The 26041-nt window shown below is 39.5% G+C and overlaps 2 protein-coding genes across 18 annotated transcripts in view; one reads left to right on the forward strand and one right to left on the reverse strand.

Moving 5' to 3' along the window:
• The first annotated feature begins 1 nt into the window (after window position 1).
• On the forward strand, window positions 2–26037 carry TTC19 (tetratricopeptide repeat domain 19). Of its 5 annotated transcripts, XM_045824342.1 has the most exons (13): window positions 2–320; window positions 410–528; window positions 2326–2436; window positions 2782–2820; window positions 3578–3634; window positions 3955–4016; window positions 4448–4510; window positions 5889–5983; window positions 13697–13851; window positions 15128–15290; window positions 16788–16825; window positions 24282–24340; window positions 25681–26037. In XM_045824342.1, exons 1-13 carry the CDS (start codon window positions 137–139, stop codon window positions 25799–25801), a joined length of 1266 nt encoding a protein of 421 aa, XP_045680298.1. In that variant the 5' UTR covers window positions 2–136; the 3' UTR covers window positions 25802–26037. The 5 variants fall into 5 exon arrangements, with proteins under 5 accessions (XP_045680298.1, XP_045680299.1, XP_045680302.1 ...); XM_045824343.1 differs by lacking the exon at window positions 4448–4510 and having other exon boundaries at window positions 5–320; XM_045824346.1 differs by lacking the exon at window positions 16788–16825 and having other exon boundaries at window positions 5–320; window positions 25681–25813.
• NCOR1 (nuclear receptor corepressor 1) overlaps window positions 18131–26041 on the reverse strand; it is a 196214-nt gene continuing 188303 nt past the window's right edge. For all 13 annotated transcript variants that reach the window (XM_045824329.1, XM_045824328.1, XM_045824336.1 and 10 more), the window contains 3 exons: window positions 24839–25060; window positions 22677–22856; window positions 18131–20961 (listed from right to left, as the gene is read on the reverse strand). In XM_045824329.1, coding sequence (XP_045680285.1) covers window positions 20774–20961; window positions 22677–22856; window positions 24839–25060 — 590 coding nt within the window. In that variant the 3' untranslated portion in view covers window positions 18131–20773. The remainder of the gene's footprint in view (window positions 20962–22676; window positions 22857–24838; window positions 25061–26041) is intronic.

The raw sequence follows: 26041 nt of genomic DNA on the forward strand, positions 1-26041 counted from the left end.
CGTCATCACGCAGACGGCCGGCAAGGCTGTCGTTTCTTGGAACGTCACGGCCCTACCACCGCGGCGGGCGTTGCGCTGGGACTGGACGTCTCGGGGTTTGGCTGGTCCTGCAGTGCTCAGAGGACCGGGCGCGGCCATGTACCGGCTTCTGAGCCATAGCGTCGGCCGAGACCTTCTGCGGGCCGCGGGGCGGCGGTGCCGGGTCTGTCCGGCGCACTTGCTCCCGGTGCGGGCCCGGGGCTGGGCACCTGAGGTGGAGGTGCGGCCATTCCGAGTCGCGCCGCAGGGCAGGGGCTCCGGCCTGCTGCCGCTGCTGGCAGGTGAGGGCTGCGGGCCGGGCGGGGCCGGCAGGGCGGGCGGGAGGGGACGGCGTAGGCCGGCCTGGTGACCTCAGAGCCCCTTTCCGCAGCTCTCGCGTGGTTCTCGAGGCCCGCAGCGGAGGAGGAGAAGGAGCGGCCGGGTTCGGCCACCGAGGGTGCGGCAGATGAGGCCGAGGCGGAGATCATCCTGCTGCTGAAGCGGGCCAAGGTGAGGCGGCCTTAGGGATGCGCGTTGCTCTGCCAGTTTGCCGAAGACGAGGCTCCGAGGGCACTAGATGGGTTATGGGTGAGCCGGGCTGTGTTGGAACCCGTCCAGGCTTGTCACACTCGGCGGGGTGCAGTAGAACGCAGCAGTCTCAGATACAGATGGCAGTGGCAACACAGGCATCGTTCTTTTAAACAAAATTAGCAGAAATGTTTTGTAGTTTTGTCGGTGAACCAGCTATCCTGACTAGACGAGCATAATTTTTATGTACAGTATGTGACGTCCTGAAAATGAATTTTAGTGCTGGTTATGAGCTGTTTCGTTATCTGATTTCTAAACTTTTCCTTTTCACCACATTCTTCTATTTTCTCATATCCTTCTTAGGTTATCCCAGCTCTTTTATTGGGTTAACTACCGCCTTGATGCCAACAACATCCAAATTTATATTCCCACGCTGCGCTACTGACATGCCATCTCCCCTTTGAGGCTCTGTCTACCTCTCAGACTTAACTTGTCCCAAACTAAACTCTTGATTTAAAATTTCTCCCCAACACATTTCCTTTACCGTCTTCTCTTTTCTACCATCTACCCAATTTTTCAGCCTGGAAAACTCATAGTCATTCTTAAAACTTCTGGAGCCTTACCACTGCATCCCAATTCTCTTACAGTCCAGCAACAATTCCTTTTGCCACCAAATCCAGAAAGTCAGGCCCCTTTTTTCTATCTTCCCTGCTGTCACCCAGCCATTTTGTCACAGCCTACTGCCTTTGAGTCTCACCTGCCCTATTGACCCTCTACATTTCCATTCTTTGTGCAGCAGCCAGAGTGAGTTTTTAAAAGTAAATTACATCATATCACCTTCTTGCCTAAACATCTTGAATGACTTCCCACTGCATTTATGATCAGATTCAAACTCCTTGCCATGGCCTGCAAGACCCTACGTGGTATCACCCTACCTTGCCAACCCATTTGATAATAATCCTCTGGTTCACCATTTTCCCTTTCACATCTGTTTCTTTTCATTTCTTGAATGGTTTTTAAAGACTCATACTCTTGCCCTGACTGGTGTGGCTCAGTGGATTGAACATCGTCCTGCAAACAGAAAGGTCATTGGTTCAATTCCCAGTCAGGGCACATGCGTGGGTTGGGGGTTATGTCCCAAGTTGAGGGCAGAGGCAACTGAGAGGCTCCTGTGTCAACGGTTCTCTCCCTTTGTTTCTCCCTCCTTCACCCTCTCTATAAAAGTAAATAAAATCTTAAAAAAAAAAAAGAATCATACTTTTCAGCCTGTAAGGCCTTTGCTCATTCCTCACTCTCTGTTTGGGTCATTTCCCCTTACAAATCCTTATTTGGTTGACTCTTTCTCATCCTTCTCTGGCCCTCCCATTTAAAGGAGACCCTTATTGTTCCTTCTTACTACTTTTTTCATAGCTTTTATCATTAGTTGTAATTAAGCTTATTTGTTGTACAGGGTCACTTCCATCCTGCAGAAAGAGAGAAAGAGGATGTAGAGCAAGGAGCTTTTTTACAAAGTATAATGTAAAAATTGCTCACATTCCTTTTGTCTGCATCTGTTGGCCAAAACTTTGTCATATGGCCACACATAGTTGCAAGAGGCTGACCTCCCTGTCAGCATTGCAGACATAATGCTTAATGTACTGTAGGAATTCAGTAAATATTTGATAAAGGAATGAATAGCTTCCTTCTGTGTATTGAGATATATAGCCATATGTTCTTCTCTTTGGTAGGACATGCATGTGCTTTCTTTACCTTTCATTTTCCATGTTTTTCTCTTTTCAGTTGAGCATCATGAAAGATGAGCCAGAAGAGGCTGAGCTAATTTTGCATGACGCACTTCGTCTTGCCTATCAGTGTGATAACAAGAAGGCCATCACTTACACTTATGACTTGGTAACTCACAATCTGAGCCACTGAGAAGGGTATCTGTGGGGGAAGAGTTCTTACTCTCCTTTCTGTCAGGAATGTAAAGCTCTTGGTTTTTGTTTTCACTTTTTGTTTCAATTTTTATTACCCTTGGGGTGTCCCTTAGGAGAAGTTTCAATCCCAGACTAAAAAGAAATAATATCACTAACATTTGTTTCTTCAAGAATGAGTGGATCTATGTTTGGTTTGACATCCACAAAGTATATGCAAGTATTTATTGTCATACCATTGCTGTACTTTGCTAGAGTCTTTAGCTTAAAGGTTAAGAACACAGTGCTCTAAACTGAAAAACAATTTGTAATTTGCTTTCAGATGGCCAACTTAGCATTTATACGGGGTCAGCTTGAAAATGTAAGTAAATCACTTTGTAATATCTTGAATTTGTAAAGGACTAGTTTCACGGGAATGCTATTAGTAAGGGTACAGGCTAAGCCACTATAACAAAGAGACCTCAAAATAGAGTGACATGTGAAGGAGGTTTGTTTCTTTTTAATGTATTAGTCCAAATATCATTAAAACACTGAAGAGGCCCGTGTACCTTTGTCCCGTGCAGTGGTCCAAAAGCCCAGGTTCCTTCTTAGATGTGTCCTCATCTGCATAGATGAGTTTGCTCACCTCCAGCTCGCAGGAAGGGAGAAAGAGAGGATGGAGGGCAAGCAGCTTCCTTATAAAATATGATTTAAAAATTGTTCACATTCCTTCTGTGTGCATCTTTTGGTCAAAACGTTATCGTACGACCTATTCCTAACTGCAAAGGAGGCTGACCTACTAAAAATTGAGGAGATTCTGTAACTGAAAAGATGGAAAGGAGAAGGAATATTAGGGAATAGTTTGCAGTCTCTGCCACAGTAGGTTTGGATGAGAAGTTAATTTCTAAAGTTTCTACTTACAACAGACTAGTTTTTAAGGTGCACGGAGGATGTGGGGTCCAGGTCTTTTAAGTCTGTTTTCCCATCACAAGGATACTTTTCTCTGTGTGTATGTGAATGTGAGTGTGTGTGTTGTGTTTAATAAAGAATGATGCATCAGACTAGTACTTAGAATCCAGGGTCATATAGAGAGTGTGGCCCAAAAAAGTAAAAGAGAAATCTTTTCCTTATGGTTTTAGGCGGAAAAACTTTTTAAAGCAACAATGAGTTACCTGCTTGGAGGGGGTATGCAACAGGTAAGGACATTACCTAGGATTGGGCCCTCCCTAAAGGAGGTTTCAGAATAGTCCTGCATCCTGAAAAAAACTCCACCCAGCCCCAACATTGGCTTTGGCCAAAAAAAGGTAGATTTTCCCCACCTAGGACTTGTATAAAAACTGCCGGTCTTTCACTCACGCAAAAGCATGGTAGCTGAGGAATTCATAGTTGCCTAATTCTTCTGAAAAGATAAAGACTATGGCTTTCAGGCCAAAGTCAATCTGAAGATTGATCTGAAATATTCCATGAGGAATTTTTACTTGTCATGTATTTCCTTCATTTCTCTTTTTCCCAACAGGAAGACAATGCAATCATTGAAATCTCTCTAAAGTTGGCTAGTATCTATGCTGCTCAGAATAGGTGAGTATAGTCAGAATCTAGGTGTGGTGGCAGACTGAGCAAGACTGCAGGCAGAAAACACTTTGACCTTGGGATGTTATATAATTTTCATTTATCTGATAATTATCCCGATCTCAAAAAAACTGGTATCACATTCAAAGTGTTCCCTTCCCTTGTCTTTGCAAAATCTTCAGTCTTTCCTAGTTTTGCCCCTGCTGTTTCTGTTGGCCTGCTGAGTGGGGCATATAGCCCTCAACCCTGGCTGCACAGTGACAAGGCTAATCAGGGACATTATAGTTAGAACTTCAGTTTAGCTCTTGGTAGAGGGGAGGGAGCAACTAAAAGCTACTAGGGATAATAAACTTTGAAGAAATAATTTTGACAGTATCAGTGAATGAGGAAGTTCAAATGAGGAAGAATGAGTGAAGCCTGGTGCCTTTCATTCTTTCTAGGTGTAGATCAAAGAAGAACCACTTAGGATGTAAGCAGAGAACTCTAGAGTGTTACATTTTGGGGTGAGTTTACAGGAAGACCTTACACAAGCTTTTCCTTACGTTGTTAATTGCCACAGAAGCTGGGTCCTGGAGGTTTGGAATGACCTCAAGCCTGGTGCTATAGATTGAGTGTTCACTGAAATAAGGGGCCCTGACCCTGGTCCCCGCTGCCCTGCTCAGCAGCTCCTTCATTCTCAGCAGGAGCAGCTTAGTCTCCCGACTTTTGGTTGGTTGGATATGTGGTAGGCCAGAGCTGCCAAGGGCTTTTCACTTTAAGTCTGTTTTGGAGCTGTGAAGTTGACCCATCTGAGGGAGCATTCCAGCTGAGATCAGTCTCCCTTGGAGGAGTAACAGGACTAGATGTGACTTCCTAGGATGAAAAGAACGCCAAAACTGGTAATACTGAAGAAGGAGACAAAGTCATGGTCTTGTGGGGTGAAAACTTGTGTGGAAACCACTAATCATTTTATAAATTACTCTGTACTCAAGAGTGATTTTTGTTCTGTTTTATTAAGACAAGCATAAGACCAGAAGTTGTTTATAGACACTTAGACCAGGAGCATCTTGTGGCCAGCCTCCCCTGCTCTGTGTTCTGGCTGGGTATCAAGCCATGTCTGCCAAGATGTGGGCCTGGGGAAGCTTCTGTTCTTTTGGGAACAGAGCAGAACAGTGGGGTCATCTCTTCTCCCCGGCAAGGCACCAGGGGGGAGGGGGTGAGCTTTATAGTCCTGCTTCTGGTAAGAAACTGGAGCCAAACAGCAAGAACCAGGATTGAACTTCTGGATGGATAGGGAATTTCCATCATGTTTCTGTGCATGTCTTTACAGAAACCAGCAGTTGACGCTTGCTCTATCCAGAGTCAGTCTGCCTGCTGCTTGGGCGAGGACACAAGGGCTAGAGGGTCCAGGGCTAGAGTCAGGCTAAACGCCTTCTAGTGCCATTTCTGTAGGAGAAACTTGCATCAGAGACCAACAGCTTGGAAGAAATATAAAGGTAATAAACCTCTCCAGAAGTTGTATGAGACCATCAGGCCCCTGGGGCATGCAGGGTGGCCTCAGCCTCCATTTGTGGTGTTACTCTGAGCAGGTGCACGCTTCCAAAGGGGAGAAGTGGACTCGCTCGGAACTGTTAGAGGGAGAGGACAAAGGCTGCTGGTTGTATGGGTTACAAAACTACCGCTGTGGTCCCAGCTCCTTATGTCTTAAGTTACACTAAATGGGTGACTTGGAAAAAATACAGCTTTTGAGAAAGGGCAGATTGACATCGCTCAGAGACTTGAAACAAAATTTCTCTTCCCATCTCACTTTCTTGATAATATCGAAACTGCAGCTGGGAAAATGAGGATAAAAGAAGAGTTTGTGAAAAAACAAATAACAGATTGCTGATCTTTGCTTTACAGACACGAATTTGCTCTTGCTGGCTATGAATTCTGCATTTCAACTCTAGAGGAAAAAATTGAAAGAGAAAAGGAAATAGCAGAAGATATTCTGTCAGGTAGGGATTTCTGGCTCTTTTGCCCAAAAGGATTTCACCATCAGTCTGTGGGAAAGGGAATTGGGGGACAGAAAGTCATCTATTTGGGAAATTAAGTGCTATTTTTAAGGTCTCAGCAGAGGATTTGGAATAAGATATTTTGGTTAAATGACTTGATCACTGTATTTTTTTTAACCCCTTGGTTACATGTTCAACATTTATCTGTTGACTTTTATTATATATAACCTCTGGAAAATTGAGGAGCAGAAAGGGAAGCTTCAGTTACCAGTCACAATTCTAATTAATTGCCTTTGGTCCCAGATAAACACCAAGTTATGTGGTTTTGCAACTCATCCTCAGTGTGGAGGGAAGAGCATAAAGAGTTAAACTAGGAATAGAAAGGGATGGGCCGGAAGCTCTCCAGCTCTAAACCATTTGGGTTTTTTAATATGTTTTAAAATATTGGGAGTTTTCAGATTTGACATTCCTTCTTTCATTCATTTCACACTCTATGCCAAGAGCTTGTAAGATGTTGAAGGGTTAGCAGTCAACTATAGTCTCTAAAGCAATGAGTATGCCTTGAAAGAGTTGTCTCTACTCAGTTGCCTTCTAGTTTTCTCTTGAGCAGAAGCCATTTTTCCATCACTCTACTGAAGCTCTTTTTATGGTTACCAGTTCTCATTCCTTATCTTCCCTGCTGTCCTTACTAGCAGCTCTGACCCAGATGATCACTGTTGCCTGTTGGAAATGTGGATGCTTCCCTGGCTCCTTGCCTTCCCCTTCGCCACTCTCTGAAGTTAACAGACGTCAGGGCTGTCTTCGGCCCTCTTCTCAGTTTCACTCTGCCTCACACCCTAGAAGGTAACATTTAAGCCCCGTAACTTTAATATCAGTTTTACACCTTTAGCCCCAACTTGCGCATGAACTACAGACTCGTGGGTAAGATTGTCTACCTGACATCTTGAATTTCTAAATGGTCACCTCACACTTACCATGTCTGAAACAAACATGGTTTTGGCCATTCACAAATGTGTTTCTCTACCAAGCCTCAGTTTAATAAGTGGTACCACCATTCACCTAGTTGCTTTGGCCAAGAACCTAAGAATCATCTATGATTTCTTCCTTGTTTCTTATATATAATTCACCAACAAATTATATTGTATCATCCCCTTCTCAGACCATGCCTCATCTCATCCTCTCGCCTTGCTGCTTTGGTCCAGGCCATTGCCCTCTCCTGCCTGGATACCTGTAATAGTGTCTCATAGGTTTTCCTGCCTCCCTTTATTCCCTCACATGGTCTGTTTGTGCAGTAGGCAAAGTGATCTTTTAAGAAATCAGTGCTTTTGCATCACCTTTAGAATAAATTCAGAATCTCTGTGTGGATCTATAAGGCCCTACATAATCTGACCCATAACTGCCACTTCTTCATCTTTTGCTCTGCCTCCACTTATTCCATGTTCACCACACAAGTCTTTCTTGCTGTTGTTCATTTCAAGCTCAGTGCTGTCTCCAGCCCTTTTTCCTTGCTGTTCCCTCTGCCTGGCCTGTTCACTTGTACCTTCGCATGGCTGGCTCTCTTCATTTAGTTCTGTGCTCAGATATCACTTCCTTAGGCAGCTTACCCTGATGAAGACTGTCATCTCTTCACACCTTATCATTCATTTCTTCTCTTATTCACACTTAAAAGCAGGTCTGTGTTATGTGCTTGTGTTTGTATTACCACTAAAAGTATATTTTTGTTCAAGTGCTTTTAGTATTTGTCTTCCCTATCAAAGAGAGATAGAGTTCATCTGTTTTATTAACTGCTATATTCTTAGTACCTACAGCTGTGCCTGGCACATAATTGGGACTCAGAAATTGTTGAATGAAAGAATAAAAGACTCAATGAAACAAGTGAAATTTTCTGTGCAGTGTGGAGTGCTTTGAGGAAGTTCACAAAAGATGTAAAAACAAATCTGGCTGTCCATACCCTTTTTGTCTTTCATTTGTTGCATCCACTAAAGACAGTTTCTTAAGACTGTAAAGTTATCTTTTCGGATTCCAAAAGTAATACTAGTGCATTGAAGAAAATTTGGAAACCATTAAGAATAAAGATCATCCATAATCACCCTACTGTTTTTTGTTGTATATCTCTGTAGGCTTGCTTTTGCCCTATGCTATTTACATTTGAAAAAAACTCATTAGGGATCATATTGTATATACTATTTGTAACCTGATTCTTTAAAATTTAGTGATATATTTCATATAAATGACTTACACAATATGACTTGTACCAGTCTTTAATCTTTTTAATATTGCATAGGAATTCTTTGTTTATTTTCTTTGCTTTTGTTAATTTGTAATGAATATTGAGTAGCTGTTTTATGCCAGCTATTGTTCTAGGATTTTCAGAGAGGCAAGTGAGGCAACAGTCCCTGCTCTTGCAGAACTTAGTGCTTAGGAAGGCATTTTCCAGTGTTGAAATCAGATATTTGCTCATTTTTCCTTCTAACTTTTCTTTTTATTTCTATAGAGATAGTCAGTCACCATTATGTGCTTACATATTAAGTATATGCTTGGCTTTCTCTTGGGATTTTCCATTTAGATTATTAATCTGATGAAATTTATAACAGTATACATTGCTTGAGTTATTAATATATGGTATTATATGTTTGAACTATATGGTAATACAGATGCTACTCACAAATGCTACTTTTCCTTTTTATTGAATTTATTGGTGTGATACTGGTTAACAAAATTATACAGGTTTCAGGTGCACAATTCTGTAATACATCATCTGTACATTGTATTTTGTGTTCATTACCCCAAGTTCACAAATGCTACTTTTGCAAAATTTTTTTCTATTTTTATTTTCACATGAATTTGAAATTATTTTGTCAAGTCCCCAAGTGCTTTAAGACTGAGTTGTTAGATTTACATTATATTTATGTTAGTTTGAGGAGCTTGACATCTGAATAAATAAGTTACTGTTTGATTACAAATAGCAGAGAATGTCAAATTAAGTTAAATAGTAATGACACTTATCTTTTGTAACTGGCAAGTGTGCAGAAGGGGCCGGGCTGCTGGGCCAGTTGATGTGTGTATTGCTAAGGTAGGACGGAGGTCCTGCAAGGCTGTCTCTTCCCTCCCCTCCTCACTGGCACACCCTGGGTGTTGGTCTTCTGGTCACCCTCCCACCCCCCTTCCTGTGGTTGGAAAGTGTCCCAGGTCCCAGGCGTCTCACCCAGAAATGCCAACGTCTGGGGGAAAAGGAGACTTATTTGTTTCTTATAGAATGCAGGTCATCTTTTCTGGAAGTCCACAGGTAGATTTATTCTTCCTTTTCATTGATGAGAATTGGGTTTCTTGATATTTCTAACCCAGTCTTTGGCCAGAGAAATGGGATTACCATGATTGGCTAAAACTGGTCCGAATCCATTCCCAATAGAGAGTGGAAATGCCCTCTGCTTGAAAGGAGTGAATACTGGGACAAACTGCAGCATGCTAGCAAGAGAAGTCCCTTACTACACTGTGCAATATTGAGTCTTCCCATTGAGGAACATGGTGTGGTTCTTGCTTACAGATTTATTCACATAGATTTAACATCTATTTAAGTACCTTTGATTCCAAGTGGGTACTTGACTAAACTATTTGCTTTTCATTTGATATTCACATGGTTCCTAGATGTAATTATACATTTGGGAAATCATGAGAATTGTTTCCTTTTAGATGTACTTCTGTGTCTCTCCCCCTTCCCCCATTAAATTTAGTTCATTGGCAATAATCGCAGAACAACATTGAATGATAGTGGTGATGGAAAACTTTGTCTTATAATCTAGTTTGGTGACAACTGTATGAACAGATTTATTATCATACATCTGTAGCAAACCAGGCTTGCTAGTAATTGGTTAATTGTTCAGTATACTGCTGGATGTTAAGTGCTGAGACTTTATGTAGAACTTTTGCATTTATTTTCTTATGAGATCCATAGTTTATTGTGCTTGTCACCACAGGACTGTATTAATGTGATAAGATGAATTGAGATGCTTTCTATGTATTCTGTCTGGGAATAGGTATGGGGTTTACATAGGAATGCTCTATTCCTTCAGAGTTATAGAATCTATGAAACCATATGGGCCAGATCTTTAGAGTTCATTATCCGGCAACTTTTTTTCTTCCTTCCTCTATTACTTCCATTTTTCTTGATTTGATTTCAGTAGCTAGGACAGTGTCAAGAACACAGTGTTGATAAATATCTGTTGAATAAGTGAATGAGTGGGTAAAAGGATTTTGGAGAGCTGTATTTTTCTAGAAGAACTTTTCTTACGGGATTATATTTTGAAAGCATAATTCACAGTATTCTCTATGTACCTGAGAACATACTCCTTTCCCAGTTTTTAGTTTTTAACTAAAAAAGTTACTTAACTTTTCTCAGTTTCCTCATCAACAAGATAATAGTAGAACCTGCCTTATGGAGTTGTTATGGGAATTAAATGCTATAGGACTGTGACTAGAGTTCATTAAATACTATGTAAAAGTTTGCTGGAATGTGATATATTAATGTAATTTATTAAATGAGTTACCTTTTCTATATTATGTTTACCAGTCTGTTTATGAAGGATCATCCTGATTATTTTATTCAGTTTCTCCTTGTCAATTTTGTTAATATTTTAAAAAAGAGCCAATTGGTGGTTTCATTTTCTATATTATTTTACTATTTCATTTATTTCCACTCTTAATCCTTATTATGTCTTCTGCTTGCTTTGGGTTTATTTTGCTCTTTTCTAGTATATTAGGTGGAAGATTTTAGGATATTGATTTAAGATCTTTCTAGTATATATAGGTATTCACAACTATAAATTTCTCTGCTACATCTATACACAAATTTTTTTGTGTTTTCATGTCTCAAAGTATTTTCTGTTCTTAGGATATTTTGGAGTATGTTGATGAATTTCCATATATATGTCCATTCTTCAGATTTTCATCTGCTGATTTCTAAGTTCATTCTCTTGTGGTCAGGGAACATGCTCTGATGATTTCAGTCCTTTTACTGAGACTTATTTTATAGCCCAGTATATGGTTTTTCCTGGAGAATGTTGCATGTGCATTTGAGAGGAAAATGTATTCCGTTATTGTTGGGTGATGTGTTATATATGTCTGTTATGTTTAGCAGGATTCTAGTTTTGCCCAAGTTTTGATGATTTTGTTGTTCTAGGCATAATTTTTGTTTCTGTGATCTTTACACATGTATCTGTGCTGTTTAAACAGTCCTAGATATATCTTCATTGAAGAGATATGTATATACATCATTGACAATATCTTCATCATCTCTTCATCAGAAAGTTTTTTGTCCTATTTGTCACAAGTTTAATTTTACATTGTTGACTATATCTTGCCATTTTTAACTGAGTCATTTGTTATATGTCTTTTGTAGAAGGCTTTGTTTAGATTTTTTAAAAAATATCATTGTCCTGAGATAATCTTAAAACCTTTTTACATCAGTACTAAACGTGATGTTTGGCCTAATTGTTGCATTTAAAAAATATTTTCTATTTTTGTTATTTCTTTTGTTTTCAGGTCCTTATGTCCCTACAGGGATGTTTTCCTCACTAAATCTCCATTTATGTATTTTGAAAGGAAGGCATATGAATGGTTTTCAGTTCTGTTAAGGCTAATCTAAAAGTTTCTTCCAAACATACTTGACTCAGAAAAAAACATTGTTTTCAGTTTCTTCTGTAAGATGAGTACAATTTAACATTCTTTTACCTTTCTCCTTCCCTGTGTGTCTTTTATTCTGTGACCTAGAATTTTAAATTTTTAAATGATTTGGAGAACACTGATTTGTTGTTCCACTTATTTATGCACTCAATAGTTGGTTCCTGTGTGTGCCCCAACTAGGGGCATATCAGGACAATGCTCCACCCAACTGAGCTATTGTACCTAGTATTTATTTTTTAATGCGGTAAGAGGTGGCAATATAATTTTTTCTTCCCCTTATGGACAAGTTTTAGCTCAGAACTGTTCTAGTGGTCTATCCTCTTCTTACTGATTTGTAATGACAGCTCTGTTGAGTTTTCATAGATCAATGAAGTGACTGTTTAATTCTATTAATTTTTAGTTTCATTACTGGTATACCTTTTCCATATTTAGTTCAGTACCTTTTTTTTAATTCATTCAACCAGTCAGTCAAGAAATACAACTGAATGCCTGTTATATGCCACACACATTACTGGGCAGTGAGATACAGCTATAAGTAAAACAGAGTCGCTGCCTCTTAAGAGCTTGATCTGTGTTCTCCAGTTCTACAGGGCATTTGGTGCTTTTACCAGACATTGTGTAATTAGTTTTGTAATGTGTGTCAAGAAGTGCTATATCATTGCAACCTTTATTATTCTTCAAAAAACGGATCTTTAAAATTGTTCTTGAAATTTGGCTTCTGACTTTCCATTTCAGGATACAAATGGCCTGTGGATTATTACTACATTGCTTTTTTTGCACCTTAAAACTTCCTCATTTGCCCTAGACTTGCTTTGCTGTTAACTCATTCTACTTCAGGTCTTATTTTCACATGTATATGCTAAATATTAGTTTCAAACTAAAATAATATACCACATTTTAGTCAATGTGTGGACTCAATTAAGTGGGGAAAAGTTTGTCATTTAATTGGGTGTTGCAGTATTGACCAAATATATATTTCTTATGGGTATTCATTTGGTCTTTGTCCACAGTTCCTGGCTCCCAAACCCTTGGAATTTCTTAAGTGTTGAGAGTAAGCTGGATGCCTTTTGTTATGATAATGAGGCAACTTTTGGAAAGCACCTAAACATTGGGGCTGTTCCGCTAGTGCAGCCAATCTCTGGATTAGCGGGATGGAACTTTTCAGTCACACCAAGTGACCTCTAGGAAGGGGAGAGGGGCTGGAGGTTGAACCAGTTGCCAGTGGTCAGTGTTTAATGCCACGCCTGTGGGATGAAGTCTCCATAAAACCCCAAAATAACAGAGTTTGTAGCACATCTGGGTTGGTGAACTTACAGAGGTGTTGGGACAGGGATGCACCTGATCAGGGCATGGAAGCTCCTCAACCCTTTCTACTGCCTTGCCCAGTGCTTCTCTGTCTGGCTGTTCTTGAGTTATATCCTTTTATAATAAACCAGTAATCAAGTAACATGTTTCTCTAAGTTCTGTGAGCTGCTCTAGCAAATTAATTGAACCCATGGAAGGAATTCTGGGAACCTCTGATTTATAGTCAGTCAGAAGTACAGGTCAACAATCTGGTCTTTCAATTGGCATCCTGAGTTGGAGGGGGTAGTTGGAAATTTGTAGCTACTCTGTCTGAAGAACAGGTAACAAGCTGGACTTGTGACTGGTGTCTCAAGTTGGGGAGGGAGGAAGGCAGTCTTGTAGGACTGAACCATCAACCTGTGGAATCTGATGCTAGCTCTGGGTAGATGGTGTCAGAAGTGAGTTGAATTCTTGGATACCTGGCTGATGCTGAGAATTGCTAGTTGGTGTGGGGAACCCTGTACCTGTCTACACACAAGTTGGAACTGGTTTCAGGAACCGATTTAGATGTTAATTGACCTCAATTGTCAGGCTAGGAGTACTTACGTGACGTGAAATGTTCAGGGGTCCTGTACTGTTAAATATTTGTGGGTCTTGGTAAAAAGAAAAATGTTTAGGGTAGGTTGGCCAGTTCTGACTCACTTTCTGTACTCTACTTGCTATATCACAGCAATGCTCTTATTTCCTTTTTAGTGGATGAGAAAGCCAATACCCACCTCCTCCTTGGCATGTGCTTAGATGCTTATGCTCGCTACCTTCTATTGTCCAAGTATCCGTCACAGGCACAAAAGATGTATGAAAAAGCTTTGCATATTTCTGAAGAAATACTAGGAGAAACACACCCACAGGTAAGCGAGGAAAACAGGTTTCAGAATTTATAGGTGTGCAATGCCACACTCGTTGGGAATAGATAGTCAGCAGATGGTCCCCCATATACCCTCCTCCTTGTGCCCCTAGTCCATTTATTTTCCTGCCACCACTCCTCACCACCCCTAACTACTTGTTTCAGAAAGGATTTGAGACTGCTGATCAATTACTGGATCTGTCCAGAATATTTTGAATGAGTATGAGTTCACACATCAGAGCAACCTTTCTAAAAGGCAGGTCTAGCCAGGCACCTGTGTGCTTCTGGGGTTTCAGAGTACACCGCGCTGTATTTCAGAATGTTGAATCTTATTAGGAACAGCTAAACTCCTGAAGGTCCTTGCCTCCCTTGCCCCATAGGTAAAATGACACGAAAGTGGGGAAAAGGAGGAGAGACTGCATTAAAAAAGTTAGAAACCACTGACAGAATTTAAGTACAGTGTACAAACTTTCTGTTAGAACACTAAACACATTGAATTGAATTGAAATCATCTTGTCTCTCCTTCCAAATTGTTTGTAGAGGTAACAGGTGGATCACTTTGTGAATGCTTGGTATTAGCAACAAAAGAGACAAAAATTTTAACTGGACTGAACATTTCCTAAGGCTGGGGTAGATGGGTGGGGTAAGTAATGGGCTATGAATTATCTTCAGGAAAGGGATGTGTAGGACTTTTTCTAGAGTCCTGTTAATGGAGTATCACTGAGGAATAAGACAAACATGGAATTCAAATCACCAAGTACTATAACTGGGGGCTTAAAGCATGACTTAATGGAGGAGATAGGACCTACCTCTCTTAGTACCAACATTTAAAAACCTCTTAATGGGAGTCACCCTAAAGTGGATAATGGATTTCTTCTTGATGCATCTCAGGGTCACCAACTGGAATGAATTACACTACAGTATGGCTCCAGGGGGCAGCTTTTTAAGATTGCTGAACCTTAAATGGAATATTCTAGCTTTGTGTTGTTATTTTTCATGTTTCTGATATGATAATTAGTTATATTAATAAATAATGTTTAATCTGTTCCCTCGTTTCTGGATTTGTACCGTTTTTCCAGAGGGTCAAAACTAATGCTATCCATTATACACTGTGAATGCTAGAGGCACATATTTGTTACAGGCTGATATCCCTCCCCTTTTGTGGAATGCTAGGAAAGATGAAATTTCAAGTGTATATTCAGTTTATAAAACTCCAAATTGACATTAAATCTGTGTAGGTGTTTTTTTTTTAAGCTCCCTGTGTTTTCTTCCTTGTGTAGACCATTGTGCTGATGAGTGACTTGGCTACCAGCCTGGATGCACAAGGCCACTTGGATGAGGCCAGTTTTTACGTACAGAGGGCATCAGATCTGGCAAGACAAACAGAACATCCTGAGCTACACATGGTGCTCAGTAATCTGGCTGCAATTCTGATGCACAGAGGTAGGGAGGCTGTGACATCTTGATTGACTTGCTTGACTGACCTACCTATAGGGAGGGGTGCTACTGGATTTATAAATTGTGAAATGGTATTTTGGGAGGGCAAGGCTGGGCAGTGAGGAAACTATACAATTAAAACTTAGAGTCCTCTAATTAAAAGGCTGCCTGAATAATACAAAAAAGGATGTGTGTTTGGCTGAAATGCTATTGTGCTCAGTTTACATAACTTTTGTACTCCTGCCTCAGCCTGTTGAACCCACATCATTATAGAGAAAGCTTTGCGATGACAGTGCTTCATTTCTGTAATGCTTTACAGATTTCTAAAGTTTTCACATGTACAATTGAGTATATTCTTACCAGTGTAATTATGAAGCTGCCAAGACAGAATATCAGTTTGACAGACATACTATGCCACAGCACTCAGGGCCTCAACCTACAACTTCCAGAAACCAGGAGTGACAGGTCCTTTTTCAGCAATAGGAAATTTCTTGGCCAGTGAAGTAAGGGCCCCAGGGGTGTGTTGGCAGTCAGGAGTCCTAGAGCACTCACCAAGGTAAGTTCCCAGCACCTGCACCAGCTTACAACCTCTCTCAGTCAGCTTGTCACCTGGGGATGAAATGAGGCAGGACCGGCCTTTTACTTATTAAGTACACAGTAACTTAGGCCTGTATTAAACTAGTGCTTTCTCTTCAGAATCACTTTGAAACACTTTTTTTATTATGTTCTTCCTTCTCTCTGGGTTATTTTAGAACGATATGCACAAGCAAAAGAGATCTACCAGGAAGCACTGAAGCAAGCAGAGCTGAAAAGGGATGAGGTTTCTATACAGCACATTAGGGAAGAATTGGCTGAGCTGTCTAGAAAAAGTAGACCTTTGACTTAAATTTATCAAGCTCTAAATCCCTTTTTGTTCTGGGAATTTTCAATAACAGCTTATAATTCCAGTCTCAGTAGCACCCAAATCAATGGCTTAAATCAGCGATTCTCACCCAGTGTGCCACGAGAATTTTTAAAACAGGCACTAGCTGCCTGTTTAGTCAGGGTCACTGACCTCTTTCCCTTAGACTGTGAAATTAAAAAATGACAATAGCCAACACAACAATAGCTGACTGGTGTGAATAACTCAAAACTATACCTACATTTCTGTCAGGTCGGTGAAAAATAAATTTTTTGGTATGCTGCAGAATTGTAGTGGTTGGTTTATGTGTGCCACAAGGGGGAAAAGGGTTGAAAATCACTGCCTTAAATCCTTTGTCCTTGATAGTTTCTCAATTTAGACTCAGTGAAAGACAAGTTAATACACTGCCACTTTGGTTTTTTAAAGGCCAATCAGCTTTCACCCTGGCTGATTCTGACTTCTGAGGATGTCAGGTGGCACCCTCAGCTGTAGCGTATGGTTGGGTGCTGGCTGTGCTGCCCTAACTGCAGGCCTCTCTGACATAAGCTTTCAGTCTATTGATTTGTTGCCCTCTTTTCTCTTATTTTATCAACATCTGGCAGACCAGAGCTACCTATCTCATGGGAAAAAGGGGATTATGGTGAGTTATTTCTCTTAAAATGTATTTCATGAAGCACAATATGAGATTGAATGCATAAAGGAGGAGGGACAGTAACATCCCGGTTGTCAAATCTGAGCGTTCCACTTCCTTTGCAACCCAGGTCATGGAACAATCATCTGAGGAGCTCTTTTAAGAAATACGTGCCTAGGCTGCACCCAAAACCCTTCTTCCTCAAGGTAGTGCCCTACAAGTATACAGTTTAAAACCTGCCCAGTAGTGCTGATAACGTACTGCAGGTACAGAAGAATCACTGACCTGGATCCTAGTCCTGGTGTTCTGAATTTGGGTCTCAGTATCCTCATTTGTAAAGTAGGGAACAAACAAGAGTCGCGTGTGGCCGTAGGCGATTGTATTTGATTAAATTACCTTAAATGAATAGACTGTCATGCTGAAAGAGCTTTATCATTTTTTCTCAGTGTCTAGAAAATGTGTACAGGTACTCCTCAACTTACTATGGGGTTATGTCCTGATAAACCCATTGTATATTAAAAATACTGTTAAGTCGTCAATGCTTAGGTACACCTAACCCGCTGAATATCAGCTTAGTCCAGCTGGTTTCTATTGAGCACATACTGCTTTTGCAACATCATAAAGTTGAAACATTATTAAGTCGAACCACTGTTAAGTCAGGGACTGTAAATACAAGACTCATAGATGAGGGTTTTAACCTTTGCAGTCTCACAGAGAGACATTTGCAAGGGAAATGCAGTTTCTCTAAGTACCGTGAAGAAACACTGTTACTATTGGTGTTGTGAGTGGGAATGATAAACCTGATATTTTTGGTTCCTGTGTACATACCAGAAAAATCCTTTCACAATAAACTAGATACTCTACCACAATATTGTATGTATTCCATACTCTGTTTTACTAGAGTATGTATTCCATACTCTAGTTTATTCCATAATAAACTAGATACTCTACCACAATATTGTATGTATTCCATACTCTGAGTTTCTCATAAAAAGTAACTTACTGAAGACTTAATAAAAATAAAATACTAGAAACCCTGAGGTCCAAATCCTCAGGGATTAGACTAAAACTGCAATTTCATATTTTGCAGATACAAATTTCTTCCTAGTGTTTAAGTTCATTATATGCATTTACCACTCAGCTAATTCCTTTAATCATCTTAACTCAGAGAGACCAACTGTAATATAAATCAGACTTAAGTTTCAGTGCAGCCCATTCTTCATTTATTGGTGATTTAAAAAAATTATTGTCAACTACTCACCTTCTGCATTGAGAATGTTTTTACCTTTTCACAATTGCAGGGGTTACTGAAAGTTAGGTTTTTCACTTCAGGTTTTATTTGAGAATTTTTGATCCTCCACAATGATTCAACTTGTGGTCCTGGTGCTGGAAAAACTAGGAGTTTTCAGAAAGACAGTTTCTTCATGTGGGTGTTCTCATTCAAGTTCATTCACAATGTAAAACAAGGTAGCAAAGCAGGAGGGCTGACCCATTTACTCATCATGGACTAGCTGTTCAGGGCATATTTTTAAAACAGAATCATTCAGCATACTGAAATTAAAGCATTATGAAACTTTCAGTTATAAACATGCACTGGAAATTGGGCTGTCAGAATATTTCTATGAACAGTATTGGGAAGACTTTAAATTAGGTCTGGATGCTAAGAAATCATGCATAAAGATGTAGCTTCAGAACACTGAAACCTCAGCCTGCAAAAGGCTACACTTTGATTTACAGCTGACTGCAACAGGTCATCACTCACTCCCTGTGCTGTGCTTGCTGCTTTCAGTCATGCTGAGGTGGCCCTTTGTCCCTCCTGGGTTTGTTCCATAGGTAAGGCATGTGTGAATTCTGTCCTTTCATTGTTCTGAACTAAGCAATAGTACTGCATTTTACCTCCCAGTCTGAAACCTCTTCTCTAGGTGAGGTGCCGGTAGATGAAGTAACACACGCATTGTGATAAGGTTTGGGTGAGGGATTAACAAGCTACCCACTTTGGGGCCTTCAAGTGAAACTGCAAAAGTTATCAGGTTAGGCTCTGATTTGACATGTTCCCAAAAACGATTCTGATTTGGAAGAGGTTAAGACCCTCAGGGTCATAAGAAAAATACCATCATAATCTCTTCTAGGTCAGTTGATAATATAAATTATTAATGATGTCAGCACCTAAAAAATTTCAGCAGAACACTTACGAAGAACATTGTTATTGTTGTTTCATTCTCATTAAAATGTATACGATATATATCTATAATAAAGTGATTCCAGCTTTCCTAGTAGTAGGAATCTGTTTGCTAAAATCCGATCTAAATTTTATTTTGAGGACCTCAAGTATACGAGAGTGGAACAGTAACAGGAGCGAAGGCTTTAACTTCAGGCAAACAAATTTATGGCCTATCTTTGTCACTTATTTAACTTCATGGGCAAAGTGTTGAACCTGTGCCCTTATCTGTGAAATGGGGACTGGACACCAGTGCTACTGGGCTATGTGAAGGTTGCGATCACACACACAAGACACTTCATCACAAAGAAGGCAGTCAGTGGTCACCATAGATCTGTTTTCTTTAGAGGCTTGAGTGCTCTTGTTAAAAAGTTTAGGTCTATTTAGAAGTCTGTAAAGTGCTGATTTTTACCTTCCTGAGAGACCTCTATTTCTCCCCCTTCTAAATCAGTGGCATTCTCCCAAAACTGTTTAACATCTATATGCTACAGCAGGAAGCTTCAATGCTAAGTTACGTTGGGAAAAAAATCTAAAAATTCTAAAAGCAATAATTAATGAATAAAATTGACCTTCTAGTACCATAATCAGTTTAAAATTCAGTCTTACATTATTTGCTCCTTGAGATTCAGTGAAATGAAAACATTCAACAACAAACTCTTGCCAACAAGGAATCAAAGTGAGAGGAAGCACTGGCACACAGAGAAGGGGAACGGACCCAGAAGGTTCAGGATGTGCAGCACAAAGTGACTGTAAGTGACTGAGGCTCTATACAAATCATTATCTTCTAACTCAGCCAATAATATATAAACAAAACTAAATAAAAGTATAAGTTTTTCCTTTGAGACCTGAGACAGCAAGAGCCTTAAATCATAATCTACTATACCCATGGACAGGGTAGTCAAATTCATTTCAAAGCAAAAGCTTTGTTGTGCTGCATCAAATGCAGGATAAAAAGAATACTTAGGGGCATGGTTAAGTTACCAGTGTGTATAATAGTGAGGTATGCCTCAAAAAAGCCTTTAAAACTTAAAAAACTGAACTATAACATACCCATGCAGTAACAGTTATTAAGTGCTGCTAATTAAAAAAAATTTAAGCCTGCACTGGAAATTTACAATATGGTAGAATTTTGTTTCTTCTACCTTTTGACCATAACATGTCAATATACAGCTTTTATGACAGGGTCTGGCTAAAAATCTTAACATTTCCACAAGATTTTACATATCACCTGGGAACCTGAATTTAGAGGAAACAAAATAGAATAAAAGTACAATGCCCGTGACAGCCAAAATTATGTAACTGGTCTGTTTGAGGTTGTTTCGAAGGCAAGAGTTAAAAAGATTTTTAAAAATTACCCCCAAAGTTGATGCTGACTTGAACATAAGTACACCAGATACTACAGCAAGGGGAACCACTGCAAAAGATAATCTATTTACAGAAGAGTGATTTAAAGACATTATGGTTTTCTTTACAGATGTAAGAACAAGAATTGTCCACTTTTAAAAAATTCGGCCTTCTACTATTACAATCCACTGAACTCCCTGTATCAAAAGCAGTTTTTCTTCATTTCTCTCTGTATTTCCATCATTTCATCAATCCATGGTCCAGGCTCTCCTGAAAAGTCTCTGGGCATAAGTCATGGGAAGGCAGGTTTTTGACCTGCAATTAAAAATAAAACCAGCAGAAACTAGATCCCTCCCCCATACCCTGGCCCCACCAAGACCCCCTTTCTGCGCAGTTCAATCATCACTATCTGACAGTGTCTCATACTGTGCCGAGAGCAGTGGGGCTGGCTCTCGCTCCCAGATCCTGTTCTGTTGGTGAGGAGCTGCTGGGTTCACAGAAGAGGAGGCGCATGCAATCGATGTCGGTGGTGTGCTGCTGAGCATCCGCATGGTCAGAGGGTTATAAGGAAACTGAGTTGAGCCTGGCAAAAATAAAAATTAGGTTCTCATTGTCATGAGCATAGTTGCTATTTCACCCAACTTTCACTGGAGGGAGGAGGACAGGGTTATACTGAAATGGTCTTGTGAAACTAAGCAAAATGAAACAATATAGAAGGGCCAAGGATTCACCACTTAAACAGTAGCCAGTGATAATGCAACAGTCAGTCTAGACAGGACAAATAACACAAACACATGAGGTGAGGGTTGCTGAGCCCAGAAATAAAAGCTCAGGCCTGGATTTTTAGTTGTTATGTCTAGAACTAGGTGTTTCCATAGAGAATCCAAGTAGAATTACTGGATATTACGCTCTAACCAAAAGACTCTGGTTGTACTAAGAACTTGACTCTTAAAGATAAATTCAGGGTACAGTTCTCACAGGATGACAGGGAAAAATACCCAGGAATTTCAGCAGGTCAAGGGGCAGCAGGATGCATGTCACCTGGTGGATCTCACTGGGCAGGTTTATAAATGTACAAGATTAAGAAGGAGGAAACATAAACCTAAGGACAGCACTGCTACCAGTTGTCAATTTCTAGATTTTTTTACTGTCCCCAGAAAGCCTCCTACAGCTTAAGAAACTCTTAACAGGAAACATACCATTTTATCAAGTGATTTCATGAATGGTTTAATAATTCCTTTTCTAAAAGACATTTGAGAACAATCACTGATCTATGTTATAAGTTTTCAGACTAGTACATAACCACTTTACATGTGGTGTGAGAACTTTAGAAACCAGAAAGCCTTAAATTATGCTGATATAACATCTGTATGAAATTTGTATGTCTTAAGAAGGGGGGGAAATCTCAGATTTTTTCATTGACATTTACGTATATTTAACCCCTAAGAAAAGTATGGCTTATAATTCTCTGAAAACTTAAATCCACAGCAAACATCCTAATTTTATTTTTATAAAAATGAGAAGTCTGTTCCTTTTTTAAGACTACATTATGGTTATTATGTTTTAAAAGCTTACAAACAGGTACAAAATGGGAAGCATTTACTAAATATCCTAGATATTTTCCTAGATATTTAGGAAATATCCTAGATATTTTCATCCGTCTGTATAGACATAGTGAACCTAAAGAAAGATAGTGGCTTTTTAAACTATTCTTCCCATTTCTGACTTTAATGTTCTAGTGTTCCCTAAGAACCTATTGGGATGTCCAACCTTTTGGTGTCTCTGGGCCACACAGTAAATACATTGTGGTACGTAATAACAAAATCTCATAATGTTTTACGTAAACTTATGATTTTGTGTTGGGCCGGATTCACAGCCATTCTGAGCCGCATGCAGCCTGTGGGCTGTGGGTTGGACGCCCTGTATGAAAGGGTAAAGGTGAAGCTGCTGTGGAAGTGGCACTTTACAGTTAGGTAGAGTTCACAGAAGAACTGAACCCATAGACTTACTTGTTTTGCAAACAGCAGATGATGGCTACCGGCATAATACAGAAAAGAGGGGGGTGGATACGATATTTTTTTCATAACTCTTCCTTTGTTCATGGTAATCAGACCTTGCATTCTTAAAATTTTTAAGGTTATATGTATTCAATTTCTATTATGGAAAGTAAACCTATTGATGATATAGTAATGGAAATAATAGTTTCACAAGCAAAGTTTCTGATTGGTTAGAAGTACTAACCAAGTACTAACCATATAAACTACATTAAGACTAATTTTCTAGCAGTGAGCTCCTCACCTGTTGAGGAGGGCCTGTCTTCCCAGGCCCATCCTGGCGTCTGCCTGTGGTAATCCCCTTCGGAATGCACAGAGGAGACTGAAGAGGGTCGCTCAGTTCCCAGGTAGCCTTGCCCAGGGATAGGAGATTTAGATTTCCTACTGTTTGACTTGCTGATCAGCTTTGGTTTGCACACTCCTCCTAAAAGTGAAATAAGTTATTAATTGTTGATCTATAGTAACTATGTTCTCAACTTAAAAACCTACCAAAACACTGACAGTTACATAATGCTAAATGAAAGAAGAACCTAGATCCTACTATCCAGTGAAGTAAAAATATAAGCCGGAATATACTTATGGGACTAAAGCAAGAAAAGGGGTAGGTCCTCATGCTATAAATTTAAAAACATGCAACCAAGGAACTAAAATTTGCAGAATATTTCTTTCCTGGCCTTGGGGCACAAAAACTGCTAAGGAAATTAGAACAGGCTGACAAAATTCTTAAATCTGCACTACCTCCTCCCCCACCAACTTACAGAGAAGCATACAGAGGAGTTATTACACTGACCTGGAGAAGACAGGTCAAAGGAAAAAACCTAGACCAGAGAATCCTTCTTGGTACTACTGGGCCTCAGCAGAAAGAAAAGGTGCTTCCTATACTGCACTGAAGAAAAACTTCAAAATATATGAATACAGTTTATAAAAAAACTTGATAAGCCAAGAATGAGGTGAAAAGGCTTAGGAAACAAAATACAGCAAGGATCAGACCAGATATAATAAAAGGGAATTATAAGTATAAAGGAAAAAAACAGATACAGGAAAAGCAACAGAAAGAGATGAAGATAACAAATAATTAGAAAATAACAGACAAGGAGGACGGAGACTATCCAGCAAAAAGATAACCATTTCTGAAAAAGAGAAAGTCTAACCAAAGAAACAAAATGACTAAGAGGAACACTATTTCCCTGAGTATAAAAATCTACCTGAAACTGCAGATGCCCTCCTGTGATCAGGAAAATCTGATACAGAATGATGAATACCAATACATGCTGATAGTTAATTTATTAAATTGAGGAAAAAAGGATTCTTTAGACAGAAAAATTGTCATCCACCAAAAGTAGGGGGTGGGGTGGGAGAGGGGAGAAACATCTAGCCTTATTTCTTATATGACAGTGAGTGCCAGTATAAAAAAAGTAAATCGTGTTTTGAAAAATGTGTTAAAATTATAACCTGCATGTTTTGAGAAAAGTATGTGCTAAGAAAATTATAACCTGCCAAACTGTTTTTTTCAAATATAAAGGCAACAACAAAAAAATTTATCAAGCATTAGATTTCTTGGAATATAATATCCTTTGTGAGAAAATGGAGTGTGAAAACCTTACCAAAAAGAAATGCCATAATAAAAAGATCATACAACCAGGATAATTATAATTGTGTAACAGTCACTAATATTATAACCTTGAAATACACATGCACTTAAAAAATCATTAAAAATTGGAATGTAAGAGCAGAAAGGGGAAGGCACAGCTCATCTTTCAAAGCAGGAAATGAATCCATATTGTCCTAAAATTAATGTATATAGGTAAAAACAATATTTCTAATCTCTTTACCTTTTTCTTAACTTTAGTGCAGTCTTTTGCTTGACAATAACAGGAGAATTAAACCTGAAGTAATGCTGACCTTCAGGTAAATTATTTCATTCTTTATCATCCTTTTATGTGTGTCTGTCAGTGGACATGTCTGGAACAATGCTCATTCCTCAAACAATAGCAGAAGCTTTCTGGATAATATGATCTCTGAAGGGCTCCCCCCACTTTTTTCCCCTTACTGTTTCTTCAAGGATAAAATTCTTTTATTCTGAACCTATCATTTTTATTACAATAGCCACTTCTATTCAAAAGCAGAATATGAAATTGTACTTGTATTATAATTATAATGTATAATTATCCTTATACATAGAGATAAGGATTAGATGCAAACAAAAGTAAAAACAAATATGTGGGAGGCTGACATTCTGGGGGGAAAATTTTTGTCCATATTTATTTCTGTTCATGCTACTAAAATGAGCAGGTTAAAAAACTTTTTTTAAAGTAACTAAAATCCTCAGAGGTTATTCTGAACACAGAAGTGAGTAGTTGGCTTTTTCTTGGGAAAGCAAACATAAGAGCATGAGAAAAACCTTACCTGAGTGAGGTGACGGGTCCTCCTCTTCTCTCCGAGTTTCACCACTGGTCATGACGGAAGTGTTAGCACCACCAGGCACTACTCCCACAGTCTGGGACATGACAATGCCGTGGTCCTCTACCTTGTCATCAAAGCTTCCCATGAGAGCCTTCCTGATAATGTCTTCTAGACCAAGGTTACTGGCAGGATCAGCAAAAGAATGACCTCTAGTGCTAACTGAGCCTGAAGAGATAACCATAACATTTCTGCTTATTTCTGAGAGGTTGATTGGGAAACAAATGAACAGACTACATACAGTCCTTTGGTTCACTAGATACACACAACACAGTGGTACCTCAGTACTTGTCATTAATTCATTCCAGAACTTGTGATGAGTGCCAAAACCAGTGAGTACCAAATGATGAAGTATTTTCTCTTGCGGGGTGGCATCATGACTCACACAAGTTCTAGCAAGTGTGATGAGTCCTGAGCAAGCGCCCAGTGCTGAAACATTTTTTTTTTCTTGCCAAAATATGACGATTACAAGGTTTGACAAGTTCTGAGGTTGACGAGTACCAAGGTATGACTATACCTGACAAGCTACCTAAAACACCACTAAGAGCCCACATAAATACCATGTAAATTCACCAATAATGCAAGGAAGTTTGTTTTTCTTGGCTAATTGAATCAGTCACCTACTTCTGTTAAATTTACTAAAACAGTTTTCTATTTTCAGTTTCCTAGTTTCTGCACTGTTAATAGTTTTGCTTCTCTTTGTTCACTTATCTTTCTAACATGTATTTATTGAATCTCAATTCACTATTTTAAAAATGCTCACCCAAGAACATGCTTATTGCTTTTAGACAGAGGGAAAGAAAGGAGGAGAGGGAGAGAAACATCATTGTGAGAGAAAGACATCAATCTGTTGCCTCTCCTATGTGCACCCACCAAGGACTGAACTGCAAATCCAGGCATGTGCCCTGACTGAGAATTGAACCCACAGCCCTTCAGTTGATGATGGGATGATGCTTCAACCAAGGGATCCACACAGGCCAGGGCTTATTCACTTTTTATTGATACTGTCTCCTTGATTAAGTTATGAGCTTTTATTCATTTTTCTGTACTGGAGTAGTCCCCCCACTATGCAGTCAGTACTCAATACTATCTGTTGGATTGACTGCTACCCTACCGATTTCATATTGCAAATAATGTATTTTGAACCTT

The sequence above is a fragment of the Phyllostomus hastatus genome, unplaced genomic scaffold (genome assembly GCF_019186645.2).
Source record: "Phyllostomus hastatus isolate PE091 unplaced genomic scaffold, TTU_PhHast_1.1 phas_scaffold_55, whole genome shotgun sequence".
NCBI lineage: Eukaryota > Metazoa > Chordata > Mammalia > Chiroptera > Phyllostomidae > Phyllostomus > Phyllostomus hastatus.

Excerpts from the sequence above, each read along its gene's own strand:
- TTC19 (XM_045824342.1), top strand. The coding sequence starts at position 137 with ATGTACCGGCTTCTGAGCCATAGCGTCGGCCGAGACCTTCTGCGGGCC. Across the intron at positions 529-2,325 it reads TGCTGCTGAAGCGGGCCAAG|TTGAGCATCATGAAAGATGA; the intron begins GTGAGGCGGCCT and ends TTCTCTTTTCAG. Across the intron at positions 2,821-3,577 it reads TACGGGGTCAGCTTGAAAAT|GCGGAAAAACTTTTTAAAGC; the intron begins GTAAGTAAATCA and ends TTATGGTTTTAG.